Consider the following 14,947-nt stretch of genomic DNA (forward strand, 5'->3'; position numbering starts at 1 on the left):
AGGGGACCTCACAGGGCTGGTCACACACAGAGCACAAGGGGAGAGGAACAGAACCTCTCTCAACCTTCGGTCACCATTGCAAGGACAGCCGTGAGCCAGATAAATGAGAGGCCCACCGAGTGATTGTGAACACCGGACTCTTCACTTATCTATCAAATGCAGACAACGCCTCCGTCGAGTGACCTTGAGGACACGAGTGCCTAACTCCCAACACACAGGCCCAGTAACTGTGCCTTCCACTGTTTCTTCACCTGGAAGCACGTTGCTCCTTCGTGCTCCTGAGGACATACGCTTCCGGTACTGGGTAGAATGAGGTCACCTCTTCTACTGGCGGGGAGCAGAGGCAAGCACCTCAATCTAGTGGAGGGGTCCCCCTCCTGGAGGACAGGCCACCCTTAAGAGAAAGTCAAATGCCTGTTGACCCAGGGATGCCTGGGCTCTGGGCAGGGCAGTAACAACGCCATACTAACCCAGCACCCTGGCCATTTAAGACTAGGCCATCTCTAGCACAATGCGCTGTCCGTCCGCCCACCTCCGGGGTGGCCGTGGGAACATCACCTACAGGCAGAGGGATTAACGCGGAGTCCAAGAACCACTGCGCCCTCACCTGCGGGCAGAGCCCAACCCCACGTGGGAGCTTGACCACAGAGAAGCCTCCTTCTTCAGCCCTGGGCAAAGCATGAGGTACGGTGGGGATGGTTCCTCATGGGGGAAGGGAAGAGGCAGGACACTGGCTGAGCTCAGGACTCCGGGAAGAGACGGGACCCTGAGGACACGGCCTGGATACACAGGGACGGCGTCCCAGCCAAGGTCTGCCAGGTGCTGCGAGGCTCCACCGTACCTGCTCCCTCCACCAGAACTGCTCTGTGAGAACCCAAGAGCTGCGATGCCCGCCGCAGGGGTAGAGGGTGTGTCTGATGTGGTCCGGGGAAGGCCAGGGAGGCTCAGAAAGCAGAAAGGAAGCACCTCCCTGCGCCCCACAAACACCGAGCTCCCTGGCACTCAACACTGGTTAGTGGGGACAGCGGGACCAGAGCCAAACAGGACCTCCCAGACCAGTGGCTCACCACTCGCACCCGGGCCAGCAAGATGCCCCGTTGGGCAGGGAAGGTAGAGGCGCCTGGCTGGCTGCAGGGGACGCTCATCGCCTGCACCTCGCACCTGCTCCCGCGGAGGGGCCCCCGTTTATCCCCGCACTCCCGGAGCCCGAGGCAGGTACCACAGAGCAGGTTCTCGAAGCACCAATGCTTATTGGGTGAGTATTTTATGAATGAATAGAGAACGTGTGAGCTAGGAGCATTGAGAAATGAGAATTTAAGCACAAGGCTCGATAACGAGCAAGCCTGAAGCACAAGACTAATTTGTGATTATCTGCGAATGGGACTGCTAACATCATTCAGCCTTCCATCCATGAGAACGATCCAGGAGAGAACGGGCTTAACAGTTTCTAATTTTTAACAACAGGTTTCACGTCAGTGTCAGAAGACGGCCAGATTTGCATCCCCTGGGGCCTCAGACCGCATCCAAACATCCAGACAAAGACAAGGCAGAGAGCAGAGAGCAGACAGCGTCCTCCACAATCTGGAGAACAGCACTGGGCCCAGGCAGCTGCCGGGGGTGTAGACCCCAGGATGCGCCGGCGCCCTACAAAGCAGCCGGTCCTGCACCAGGCGCCAGGCGCATTCAGCCGCGACCTGTGTGCAGGTGCAGCACGTGAGCCCCCGCACAGCCATCCCCACACGGCAAGTCCTCTGCAGGGGACCGGACAGACACCTCCAGGGGGAGTGTTCCGGGCTCCTCTCAAAGGCAGGCCATGAAGGCCCCAAGTCACTGGACCTCAGGCCTCCAACTATCAGCCTAAACTGTCCTGCAAGGGGGACCCCAGAGCCTGACCCTGCATCCGTGTGCCTCATGAGCAATAATCACATGAAACAGCAATACTTTGGAGCAGCCTCAGAGTGGATTAGCGTGGACACAGACAAAGTGGCGTATTCGTGCGATGAAATATAAATACCAGTTGAAAGGAGAGAAGCAGATTTATACTTAGCTCCGAAGCGGAATGCTGATTTAAAGTTATAAAAAGATGCATTTTTAAAAAGACATATGCGATATAGAACCACTTGTCATAAAAAACTCTGGAAGTAATGTTTGGTTGTAGATATAAATACAATAAAAGTAGCAAAACATGGTATGAATGATTCCATCGCCTCCAAGACAGCAATTCCCCACCGAGGAGGGAGGGAGGGAGGAATAAAGACGGCAGTCCAGGGAGGAGGGCTGAGCTACTCCTGCACTCAATTTTTTCCAGCATTTGCTTAGGAAAAATGTCAACCGTAACGCTGAAAGAAATCTCCCGTGAACATCCCATAAGGCCCTTGGAAGAGTCCACCGTCAACAGTTCACTCCATGTGCTTTCCGGCTCCTCTCTCCACGACCAGCCCCTTTACCCATCATTAGTGCTTCTCAGACCTTCCAGAGATGCTGCCGACGGCGGGCGGCCCTCTACAACCGATCTTCAGCTAGAGCTCAACGTGTGTACAGTTTTTCTTTCGAGGTGAAGTTGACTTACAACGGAACGCACCAGTCTTAAGTGCACAGGTGCTGAATTTTAACAAATGCGAACCCGTGTGTGGCCCACACCCAAAAATCAAGTTGTACAACAAGACCCCCCAGGAAACACCTGTGCCCCTTCCTGCTCGACCCCCAGCCCAGCCCCTGCAGAGGCAACCGATGTGCTGCTTTTTCCACAGTGCACCAGTTTGCTCGCTCTGGGATTTCAGGCGAATGGAGTCCCACGGCACCTGCCTCCCTCGGGGAGACCCCCCTCACTCAGTGCTGTGTTCCTGGGATTCACCCTACTGGCTGCGTATTGGGAACGTGTCAGGTCTGGTTGCTGAGCATTCCCCCACTCGCAGGAGAAATGCCACCCTTTGCTTATCCACTTTCCTGTAATGGACATCTGGGCTCTATCTTTTGGCTACGAACATTCTTGTGTAAGTCTTTTTGTGAATAAACATTTACATTTTTCTTGAATAAATTACTGGATTTGGAACTGCTGGGCACAGGGTAGGTGTACGTTTAGTTTTCTAAGAAACCGCAAACCCTCCTGAAAGTGGTCGCACCAGCTCATCCCCCGACCGAGGCGGGCGAGTTCCGGCTGCTTCACATCCTCACCAGCAACCAGCACCGTCCGTGTCTTTAAACGCTCTGATGAATGTGGAGTGGTGTGGCTTGAAATTATAATGCCCCCACCGACTGTGTTCATGTCAGTTTTTTTTAAGCATTTTATTTCCCTAAATAAAGAGGAAGACACAGACAAGACTGACAGAGGAAGAATGATGAAGTGAAGGAGTGAGGAAGAAAGATAGGAAGAGACAGAGATCTGGGGCCGATACGACCGAGCGCTTAAATCTGGGACATGCGTGTGCCGGTTTCCAAATTATTTTCTTTCTGTGGAAAGTATTTTGCAATTAAACATAAAAATTGCATTCCATTTCCATCTCATCCCAGCTATAATTCCGTCTATACCATACGAGCTGGGCTTGGAGACACAGGTGCCGACGTGAGCAGAGGCCCCGCGGGCAGGGGGCTGGCCCGGGGAAGGGGCTCCCTCGGCAGAAGAGCTTCCTCCTAAAGTCCACCTGCCTCGGGACATGCCCTGGGGGCCCTGGCTTTGCTCGGGTCAGCGCTCACTTCCAACTCCGCTCCTGCTGGACCAGGGCACGTCCCCAGCTCGGTGGAGCCCCGTCTTTGCCATCTGGGGACTGGGAGTGGGCGGCACCACACCCCTCCCGCAGGTCTGAGCCTGGCCTTTTTGCGGAATTCTTCCAAGGGACTTCCCGGCACTACCGATGCAGGCCCCACAATCAACATCAACTGTTCCCAGATACAGCTTCGAGAATTTGCCGGCCAAGGCAGGCCCAGGCGCCACAGCGTCTCCCGAGATGCGGCTCCCGGAAGCACGTGCCACTGCTTCCTTCGACAGACACCCCGTGGCGTTACCTCGACTCGACACCTGCCTCCAATTCGAAGCCACTTCAGGTTCCTTCACTGAACCTTGCACGGAGAGACAGGCAGACAAGCCCGTGTATCCTCCGGGGGCTCAGAGGGAGGGTTATCTCAGGGTGCTTCCGAGTGAGGAGACGGAAGCAGGGGGAGGCAGGACACGGGGACACTCACCGCTGACACTCGCCGGCGTGCAGGATGAGCTCCTCGTTGCCGCGGGCGCTGACTGTCAGCTCATGCTCCGTGGAGTTGAAGATGTCTAGGAGCAGGTGGCACTGGCGGGTACTGTGTGGAAGACAAGGGAAAGTTGAGGATCTTCTGGGAGCCAGAGAGGAGAGCTACTTGGCCTTTTCTCCCCCCCCAAAGACCTCCCGTTTCTTGAGGATATCAGAGGAGCAACGGATCAAACTGTCACGTGCCCCGGCATGAAGGGTTACAGAGGCTCACTCTGCAAAACAGGTTTGGGCATCAGATCCTCCCTGGTCCTGGGGACACACGCCTGTAACGCAGCGCGCCCTTTACAAACGAAATGGCCCTGGGACGGTAACCGGAGTTCTCCAAGCCTCGTGCGTGTGAGGCCTCGAACACCGGACGCAGAAGTAAGACAGCGGCTGGCAAAGCGCTTGGTGCACGCACAGTGCCTGTCAATGAACGGCGCGTCCACGTCGCGACCCCGTTGCCGGGCCTGCGGGGCTCCCGCCGGGCCCAGCGAGGTGCGGGGCGCTGGCACGTGGAGAACCACATCGCGGGGCGGGGGGGGGGGGGTGTGCGCGCCTACTGGGAGCCTCACACAGACTGCACCTTCCTTACTCTCCCCCACACTCCTGACACCAGCAGCCCTGTTCTCTCTAGTCCAGAAGGTAACAACGCTCAAATCCCAGTGCCCCCGCCACAGCAGAAGTCCAGGAGCCACGGTGTTAGCCAGTGAGGACAGGAGACCTTCTCTCCCAGCTAAGACAGCCCGGCCCCCCCAACAAGAGAAGGTGGTCCCCTCTTCAGCCTCCCCATTCCCACGCCCCACCTGCCTCGACAGGAACGGGATGCTGAGCAGTCCAGCACCCACCGCGAGGCGTGGAAGCTGTGGATGCGAGTGGGGCCGGGAGGATTCTGGGAGGCCAGGACATGTGCAGCAGCAAAAGCAGCCCCTCGGCGCCCCCTGCCCGCCAGACTCCTCAGCTGCACGCGCAAACGGCAACCGCACGCGTGCCGTCTGGGTCAGTCACCATGTGGTAGGTTTCCATTACACTCGAAAGCTTGTCTGAAGCTTGCCCAGTGTCTTAAATACCAAGTGTCACAGCGGGCACACGACAAGGAGCCAGTGTTTGCTCATGTGACCGGGACAGCCGTACCCACGACTGGAGCAGACACAGATGTCAGCAACAGAGGCAGAAATGGTTCTGGAGTGAGGCAAGCACTTTTTCATAGGAGGAAAAAAGGCCTCAGAAGAAGATCTGTGCTTGGGGTCTTCTTCAGCTTGGTAGGTCTTCAAAACATGACCCTCCAGCACCTGGGGGCTCAGTCGGTCAAGGGTCCGACTTCGGCTCAGGTCATGATCTCCTAGTTCATGAGTTCAAGCCCTGCGTCAGGGCTCCTTGCTGACAGCTCAGAGCCTGAAGCCTGCTTCGGATTCTGTGTGTGTGTGTGTGTGTGTGTGTGTGTGTGTGTGTGTGTGTGTGTGTGTCTGCCCCTTGCCTACACACACTCTCTCTCTCTCTAAAGTAAATAAACATTAAAAAAAAAACATGACCCTCCAAAGGGCATCAAAGTTCTCAAGTTTATGTCTCAAGGCTTTGTTGGTAGCACAGGAAGGTGGGAGGGCAAACATCCCGTGTGTGAGGGCTGCCTGCACTTCCTTTCACCTTCACACCCTTGGGAAGCTGTCCTCCCCAGACCCGTTTATAGGTAAGGAAAGTGAGGCTCAGGGCACAGCCACCAACACCAGTGAGGCGGCCAACACCCAAGTCTTACAACTCAAAATCCTTTGCTTTTCAGGGTAGAGGGAGTCAAGTATTCTAAACTTCATTGTCTGCTCTTTCCAGGGAAGGGATCTGAGGGGGGGAAGTGTGCAGTCACCTGGCCAGGGACGCACACACCCACATGCGCACCGCCATCATCATCACCAGGCTACGGGGCATCTGTGAAATACCAGCTCTTCAAGATGTGCACTTGTAAACCCACTCTCAGGGAAGGAAGGTAAACCTTTCTCGTTCCTGCTGTTTCTGTGAGACATTGCCCCACACGTCTTCAGAGAAGCAGGTTCACGTTGGTTGATTCTAGGTTCCTTGGGTGGGAGTGTTTTCCCCAGAGGTACGGCACTTGGAAAATATTCATTAGCTCTGACAGCTGCATACAAGAGGCGTCTTCACTCCGCTCACAGAAAAATGAGCTTTCAAGAATGAAGATCTATTCTGCCTTTGTCATAACTTCATGAAATCTTTAATCACAGCAAAATCTTTCATCAGGAATGGGAATTCGTAAAACATTTATCAGAGGAGGAAAATTGAAGTGATTTTTTTAGAGCAGGAAGAAAAGACTCAGATATATGTGGTTTTCACTCACAGAATGTTAGAGAACCACACGGGAATGAACACCAGTCCGTCATGCTCGTGTGTCCTCTGTTTCCTCTGACTCACTGAGTGTGGGGGCCTCTTGACATGGTGTTTCTATTCCCCAGGAGGGGAATGACTCCAACGAGTCATGATGTACTGGAAGACCTTTACTTTCCATCATTCATAAATTAATTTCCTCAACTGCAGCAGCATTTTGTACCCACCATAATGTCCTTTATTCTGTGTATCTTTCCATATCACTTTGGGTGATTTTCTTAGGTTTTACGATCCATTTGAGCACATAGCTACTTTTTTTTTTTTTAATTTTTTTTTTTTCAACGTTTATTTATTTTTTGGGGGACAGAGAGAGACAGAGCATGAACGGGGGAGGGGCAGAGAGAGAGGGAGACACAGAATCGGAAACAGGCTCCAGGCTCCGAGCCATCAGCCCAGAGCCTGACGCGGGGCTCGAACTCCCGGACCGCGAGATCGTGACCTGGCTGAAGTCAGATGCTTAACCGACTGCGCCACCCAGGCGCCCCGCACATAGCTACTTTTAATCCCAGCTTGCTTTGCTTTGTTTTGTCTTCTTTTTTTGTTTGTGTTTTTCTGGATCCATCTTTATGAAGTATAGGGAAACCCAGGAATACTTCCTGGAAGAACTGGGCCATCTGCCTGGGAAGGGGATGATGCTGTCACGTAGACAGGAGACACACATTCCAGGCAAAGACAGCCGTGTGTGTGTGTGTGTGAAACCACCTCAATTGAGTTAGTATGTACTGTTTCCTCTGCTGAGGGTTAGGAACTGTGTTACTTCATCTAACACATACAAACATCCACTCAGTACCTGCCGTGTGTCAGGCACTGTTTCAGGCACTGGGAGTCTGTATGAAAGTAACGAGAAAAATTCACCTCCACCTTCATGGAAATCACAGTCTTGTGATGGGAGAGAGCTGGGAAAGAGGAGGTGAGCTTACAAAATGAAACGTTTAGTCATTTTGTAAAATGAGGACACAGACCCACACAAATCAGTAACTTTCGTATATGCCAACGAGAAACAATTACCAAATCATTGTGTTAAGAAAGCGTATTTACAATAGCAAGGCACTTAGGAATAAATCTTTTTAAAAATGTTTTCAGGACATTCATGAAGAGTGGTTTTAAAGTTTTATGGATTGGTATTGAAGACAATGAATAAATGCAGAAATCGATTTTGTTCAAGGAGGGGAAGACTTAACTTTTTTTAAAATACGTCCCCACTTTATAAATTTCTAGAAATTCAATGAAACACAATACAAAATCCCAACAGAGTTTCAGTTTTGGTCAAAACTATTCAAAATACTTCTAAAATTTATATGTAAGACCAAAGGGCGAGTAACATACAGAACAACGGTCAGGATGATGTTTGGAAGGGAGCTGGCCAAACAGATATCAAGAACTGTTATAAAGCTGGAGTAATGAGGACAGTGATGCTGGGGGCAGTGATATACCAATACATCAGTGGAAAAAAACAGGCCCCAAACAGATCCATGAATATAAGACAAGTAGATATATGACTGAAGTGGCAGTGTTGATTAATGGGAAGATTCACTAACTGGTGCTGGTACACATGGTGATGCAGACACACCAAGAAATGATATCCCTACCTCACACCATCAACAAAAATAAATTTCAAATAGACTTAGTAACCAAATGTTAAAAAAATAAGTCCTTTAGAAGAAAATATAGATAAACCTAAATACGAATACATCAAGAACTACATTAAATATAAATGACCTAAACATTATAATTAACAGAGACTGTAAGAACAGACTCAAAAAGATTGAACTATATGTTATTTAGAATAAACTCACTTTAAATAGAACAATATAGCTAGGCTAAAAGTACATGAATAGAAAAGAATACACCAAATAAACATTCATTTAAAAAAAACAACAACCCTGGAGTATTACATTAGGATCAGACACTTCGGGGTACATGTAAGAGCAGAAAATAAGCAGAGATAAAGAAGAATGTTATATCCTAGAGGAGAACACAGGCAAAAACCTCTTTGACTTCAGTGGGAACAATTTCTTACTAGACCCATTGCCGGAAGCAAGGGAAACAAAGCAAACGTGAACTACTGGAACCTCATCAAGATAAAAAGCTTCTGCATAGCAACAGAAACCACCAACATAACTAAAAGGCAGCCTATAGAATGGGAAAAGATATTCACAAAGGACATATCTGATAAAAGGTTAGTATCCAAAAATCTATAAAGAATCTACCAACCTCAACACTCAAAAACAAACGATCCAGTGAAGAAATGGGCAAAAGACATGAATAGTCATTTTCCCAAAGAAGACATTCAGACAGCTAACATGCACATGAAAAAATGCTCAACATCACTCATCATCAGGGAAATACAAGTCAAAACCATGATAAGATATCATCTCACGCCTGTCAGAATGCCCAAAATTAACAACACAAGAAACAATAGGTGTTGGCAAGCATGTGGAGAAAGGGGAATCCTTTTAGACCCTTGGTGGGATTGCAAATTGGTACAGCCACTCTGTAAAACAGTGTGGAGGTTCCTTAAAAAGTTAAAACCAGAACTACCATATGATCCAGCAATTGTACTACTAGGTATTTAACCAAATGATACAAAAATATTGATTCAAAGGGTTACATGCACCCTGATGTTTTAGCAGCATTATCAACAATAGCTAAACTATGGAAAGAGCCCAACTGTCCACCAACGTTTGAATGGATAAAGAAGATGTGTTGTGTGTGTGTGTACACACACACACACACAATGGAATATTAGCCATCAAAAAGAATTAAATCTTGCCATTTGCAATGACATAGATGGAGCTAGACTGTATTATGCTAAGTAAAGTAAGTCAGAGAAAGACAAATACCATACTATTTTACTCATGTACAGTTTAACAGAAGAAAATACAGGAAGGGGAAAAGAGAGAGAGAGAGAGAGAGAGGGTACCAAATCATGAGAGACTCTTAACAACAGAAAACAAACTGAGGGTTGATGGAGGGAGGTGGGTGAGCAATGGGCTACATGGGTGATGGGTATTAAGGAGGGCACTTGTGATAAGCACTGGGTGTTGTATGTAAGTGATGAATCACTGAGCTCTACTCCTGAAACCAATATTGTACTGTATGGTAATAACTAGAATTTAAATAAAAATTTGAGAAGAAAATCAATAAGAACATGAAGGATCATTATATAATGACAAAGCATTAATTTACCAAGAACACATAATAATTCTTAACCTAAATACACCTAGCTACAGAAGCTTCAAAATACATACAGAAAGAAAGAGAAGTGAAAGAAGAAATGGACACAATTGCCAAGTTGAAGATGTCACCCCACTCTCAGCAAGGCACGGCAAATCAGACATGAAATCAGCAAGGACACAGAACAAACAACCCCACAGACCACCTGGATCTGATGGACACTAAGAGAACACTCCACCCAACAGCAGCACAACACATGTACTTCTCAAGCGTTCAGCAACATTTACCAGAATACTGACCATATTTTAAGCCATGAAAAAAAAATCCCCACGAATACTACATTCATGAAAACACTATACACAGGTATTCATAGCAGCTCTATTCACAATCACAAAAAGCTGGGGACAATACCCAGAATGGGCCCACAAATATATGGCCAACTAATCTTTGAAAAAGCAGGAAAGAGAATCCAATGAAAAAAGTCTCTTTAGCAAATGGTGCTGGGAGAACTGGACAACGACATGCAGAAGAAGGAAACTGGACCACTTTCTTACACCAGACACAAAAATAAATTCCAAATGGATGAAAGACCTAAACGTGAGACAGGAAACCATCAAAATCCTACAGGAGAAAACAGGCAGCAACCTCTTTGACCTCGGCTGCAGCAACTTCTTACTCGACATGTCTCCAGAGGCAAGGGAAACAAAAGCAAAAATGAACTATTGGGACCTCATCAAGATAAAAAGCTTCTGCACAGCAAAAGAAACAATCAGCAAAACTAAAGGCAACCCTTCAGGATGGGAGAAGGTATGTGTAAATGACATATCGATAAAGGGAAATCTATAAAGAATTTATCCAATTCAACACCAAAGAAAACCCAATAATCCCGTGAAGAAGTGGGCAAAAGTCACGAATAGATACTTTTCCAAAGAAGACATCCAGAGGGCTAACAGGCACATGAAAAGATGCTCAACATCACTCATCATCAGGGAAATACAAATCAAAACCACAGAGATACCACCTTGCACCGGTCTGAATGTCTAAAATTAACAACTCAGGAAACAACAGATGCTAGTGAGGATGTAGAGAAAGGGGAGCCCTACTGCATTCTTGGTGGGAATGCAAACTGGTGCAGCCACTCTGGAAAAGAGTGTGGAGTTTCCCCAAGAAATTAAAAATAGAACTTCCTTATGACCCAGCAATTGCTCCTAGGAATCTATCCAAAGGATACAAAAATGCTGATTTGAAGGGGCACATGCACCCAATGTTTAGAGCAGTGCTGTCAATAATAGCCGAATTATGGATAGAGCCCGAATGTCCATCAGCTGATGAATGGATTAAGAAGATGTGGTTTACATATACAATGGAATACTATTCAGTGATGAAATAGAATGAAATCTTGCCATTTACAACAATGTGGATGGAACTGGAGGTTATTATGCTAAGCTAAATAAGTCAGTCAGAGAAAGACAGATATCACATGATTTTACTCATATGTGGAATTTGAGAAACTTAATGGGTGATCCTGGGGGAGAGGAAGGAAAAAAATAAAAACAGAGAGGGAGGCAAACGTTAAGAGGCTCTTGAAAACAGAGAACAAACTGAGGGTGGCTGGAAGGGTGTTGGGTGGGGGGATGGGTTAGATGGGTGATGGGCATTAAGGAGGGCACTTGTTGGGATGAGCGCTGGGGGTTATAGGTCAATGATGAGTCACTGGTTTCTACTCCTGAAGCCAAGACTACAGTGTATGTTAACTAACTTGAAAAAAAAAAAGCTGGGAACAATCCAAATGTCTTTTAACTGGTACAAGAACTCACAAACTACAGTACATCTATACAGCGGAAACCTCCTTGGCAATAATAAAAAAAAAAAATCCAACTACTGATAATATTCAACAACTTGGGACAGATCTCAAAATCAATAGTCAGTGAAAAAACTCACTTTCCAAAGCTTAAATACAGCATGATTCCATTTATATAACATTCTGGGAGAGTCAAACCCAGCAACGGAGAACAGATCTGTGGTCACCTGTTGAGGGGTGGGGCAGGGTAAGATTATAACGGGTAACGCAATGAATGAACTTTTGGAGGGTGATAGAACTGTTTTTTACCCTGACTGTGGTGAATATACAAATGTCCATGTGAGTTAGAACTCATAAAACTGTACATCAGAGAAGTCAAGTTTACTGTGTGTCAATTTAAAATGTTTTTAACTGACGCAATTAAAAAATAAACATCATGACGAGTCTGATGAGCTCTAGTGCATAAAACTTGTCGTGAATGAACACCAATTCTGTAGCCCAATGTCTGTAATGTCTTAAGCAAACCGTTTCATTTCTCTGAGCCTCAGTTTTCCCAACGGGGACAAGAGTGCCTGTATCATAAAATTATTAAAAGGTTCCAATGGAAAAAGAAGGTGAAAGTAGGAGCAGGAAGAAAACTCCGGCAGAGGATTACATCAACACACGAGCTGGTGATTATTATTAGCTGGGTAGCTGTCAGTGGAGTCGCCAAAGGGAAAGCATACAGGCCTGCCAACCAAGCACTCCCAGCTAATTATTCAATATTGACTCAGCTGAAAGTGAGCCTGAGAAATTCCCACGCCAAGGTCTCAGTCTATCTAAACACCGCAGTGCCTCAACCAGAAAGTAAGTGGGGCGCTCTCTCCCCTCAGCCCCCCAGAGTCTGGTCAGTATCTCTGAGGCCTCCCAGGCTCTAAATGTTAGTGTTCAATCATCCTGAGGAGTGCAGTCAAGTGAGCAAACAAAACCAAAACACACGGGGATAGCCACGCACACCAAACTGGCCAAATGCGTGTGGTCTTTTATCAAAGTTCTGGAAGCCTTCTTGTTTTCTCTCATCTGCTTTCTTTCCAGAAAAAAAATGAGTGCCCAGCTTGAGAATGGCAGGAAGGATCTCTGTTTCTAACTTTTCAGTTAATAAGCATTAAATGATGTTTTAAAAACTTCCCTTTAAGAGAAGCCACTTGGAATGGCTATAATTACAAAGACACACTAACAAATGTCGGCAAGACGTGCAGAAATTGGAACCCTCAGATACTACTGTGGGAATGCAAAATGGTGCACCCACTTTGCAAAACAGTCTGGCAGGTCCCTAAAATGACTAAATATAGAGTTACCATATGATCCGATATTTCCACTCCTAGGTATCCCCAAGAGAAATAAAAACATATGTCCACACAAAAACTTGCCCATAAATATTCACAACAGTATTATTCGTAACAGCCAGAAAATGGAATCAACCCAAATACCCATCAACTAAAGAATGGATCAACAGAACGTGGTATATCCACACGATGGAATATTATTCAGCCATAAAAACAAAGGACAGGATACTTCACTATGGGTGAACCTTGAAAACCCTATGCTAAGTGGAAGAACACAGTCACCTACTGCATAATTCCACTGATACAAAATATCAAGAACAGACAATCTAGAGAGATTTGTGGCTGCCAGGAATGAAGGATGGGCGTAACTACTAAAGGATACAGGGCCTCTTCGGGGAGGATGGGAAGTTCCAAATTTAGGCTGCGCTAAGGGTTGAACAACTCTCTGAACATACTAAACATACTCAATTACGGTCTAAGCGGGTGGACTGTATGGTATGTGAATGACGTTTCGATAAAGCTGTTTAAATAGAAAGCAACCATGTCACAGGCTGAGGGTGCAGGACACAGAGCGCCCAGGAGCCACTGGCGCTCAGAGAAACATGCTCACGGCTCGGTCACAACGCGGTCTCGTCTTCCAACAGACCAGCATAGCACCACAGCAGCTCCGAAGAACCCACCGCTTACTCTCCGTTACATCGCCGAACTTGTACTCAGAATGGACCACGAGTGAGAGACAGGAGCCAGGAGCACACGTGTGACATTGTGCCTCTGGTGACTGACACCAGGTGTGTGTGCTGGGCACCGCCAAATGCTTTGTGACTCACAACGATAGCACATAAGCATGACCGGGTCCAATATGGCTTTTCGTTTTCTGGGAATGGTGAGAAGCCAGAGTCAAACAGAATTGCTCACAGAAGAATATTTGCAAACAACCGCCTGGAATCACTCCACATATCAGCATTTGAGACTCACTCTACAAGGATTAAACAAACAAACTAGTAAAATTTTAAAAATGCAAAGTACAAGAATTCTAATCATTAGGTTGCAAAGAAACTCTGGCCAACCTTTGCCTTTATAGAATCTGCCTTTACCCTTGCGTTCAATCCCTAAATCAAACGTGACCTAGGCATTTTAAATTGACATTTATAAATCACACTTTCCAAATATATTAGTGTCTATTACTTGTTAAATAGAAAACTTTACATCTGTCTTTAGGAAGTATAGGGTCTTAAAACGAACATCAACAGGTGATATTTAAGGATATCACAACCTAAGATAAAATACAGATCACTTAAAATTATCGATTTTTTTTGTTGTTTATTTATTTATTTATTTATTTATTTTTGAGTGAGAGCACAAACGAGCAGGCAAGGGGCAGAGAGAGAGAGGGAGAGAATCCCAAGCAGGCTCCAAGCAGTCAGCACAGAGCCCAATGCGGGGCTCAAACTCATGAACTGTGAGATCATGACCCAAGCCAAAATTGAGAGTCAGACGCTCAACCAAGCCACCCGGGCCCCCCAAAATTATCAGTTTTTTTTTTTTTTAATTTTTTTTTCAACTTTTTTTATTTATTTTTGGGACAGAGAGAGACAGAGCATGAACAGGGGAGGGGCAGAGAGAGAGGGAGACACAGAATCGGAAACAGGCTCCAGGCTCTGAGCCATCAGCCCAGAGCCCGACGCGGGGCTCGAACTCACGGACCGCGAGATCGTGACCTGGCTGAAGTCGGATGCGTAACCGACTGCGCCACCCAGGCGCCCCCAAAATGATCAGTTTTAATAGTTTATTGCTAAGTATCAGTAAGACACAAAAGGAGTCTCCTCAAGATACACCTGTGAGCAGACCCAGAAACTGGGAGGCGGTACACCCGGGGCTCGTGGCCAGCAGACCAGGAGCCAGAGAAGGCCAACCATGTGGGTATCAGTCTAGACGGAATGTCCAGCCGCTCCTGCCTCTGACAGGCTGCGTCCCGCCCTCCAGGCCTCCGCAGGCCTACAACACACTAACAGCTGGAAAGACAATGAAAGGGG

At 47.3% G+C, this 14,947-nt stretch overlaps 1 protein-coding gene across 2 annotated transcripts in view; it reads right to left on the reverse strand.

Moving 5' to 3' along the window:
* TRAPPC9 (trafficking protein particle complex subunit 9) overlaps nt 1-14,947 on the reverse strand; it is a 575,309-nt gene that overhangs the window by 188,431 nt on the left and 371,931 nt on the right. For both annotated transcript variants that reach the window (XM_047074228.1, XM_047074227.1), the window contains one exon: nt 4,180-4,290. In XM_047074228.1, coding sequence (XP_046930184.1) covers nt 4,180-4,290 — 111 coding nt within the window. The remainder of the gene's footprint in view (nt 1-4,179; nt 4,291-14,947) is intronic.

This window comes from Lynx rufus, unplaced genomic scaffold (genome assembly GCF_022079265.1).
Source record: "Lynx rufus isolate CCGP_SWC_20201006 ecotype Redwood Valley unplaced genomic scaffold, mLynRuf1.p SCAF_12, whole genome shotgun sequence".
Taxonomy (NCBI): domain Eukaryota; kingdom Metazoa; phylum Chordata; class Mammalia; order Carnivora; family Felidae; genus Lynx; species Lynx rufus.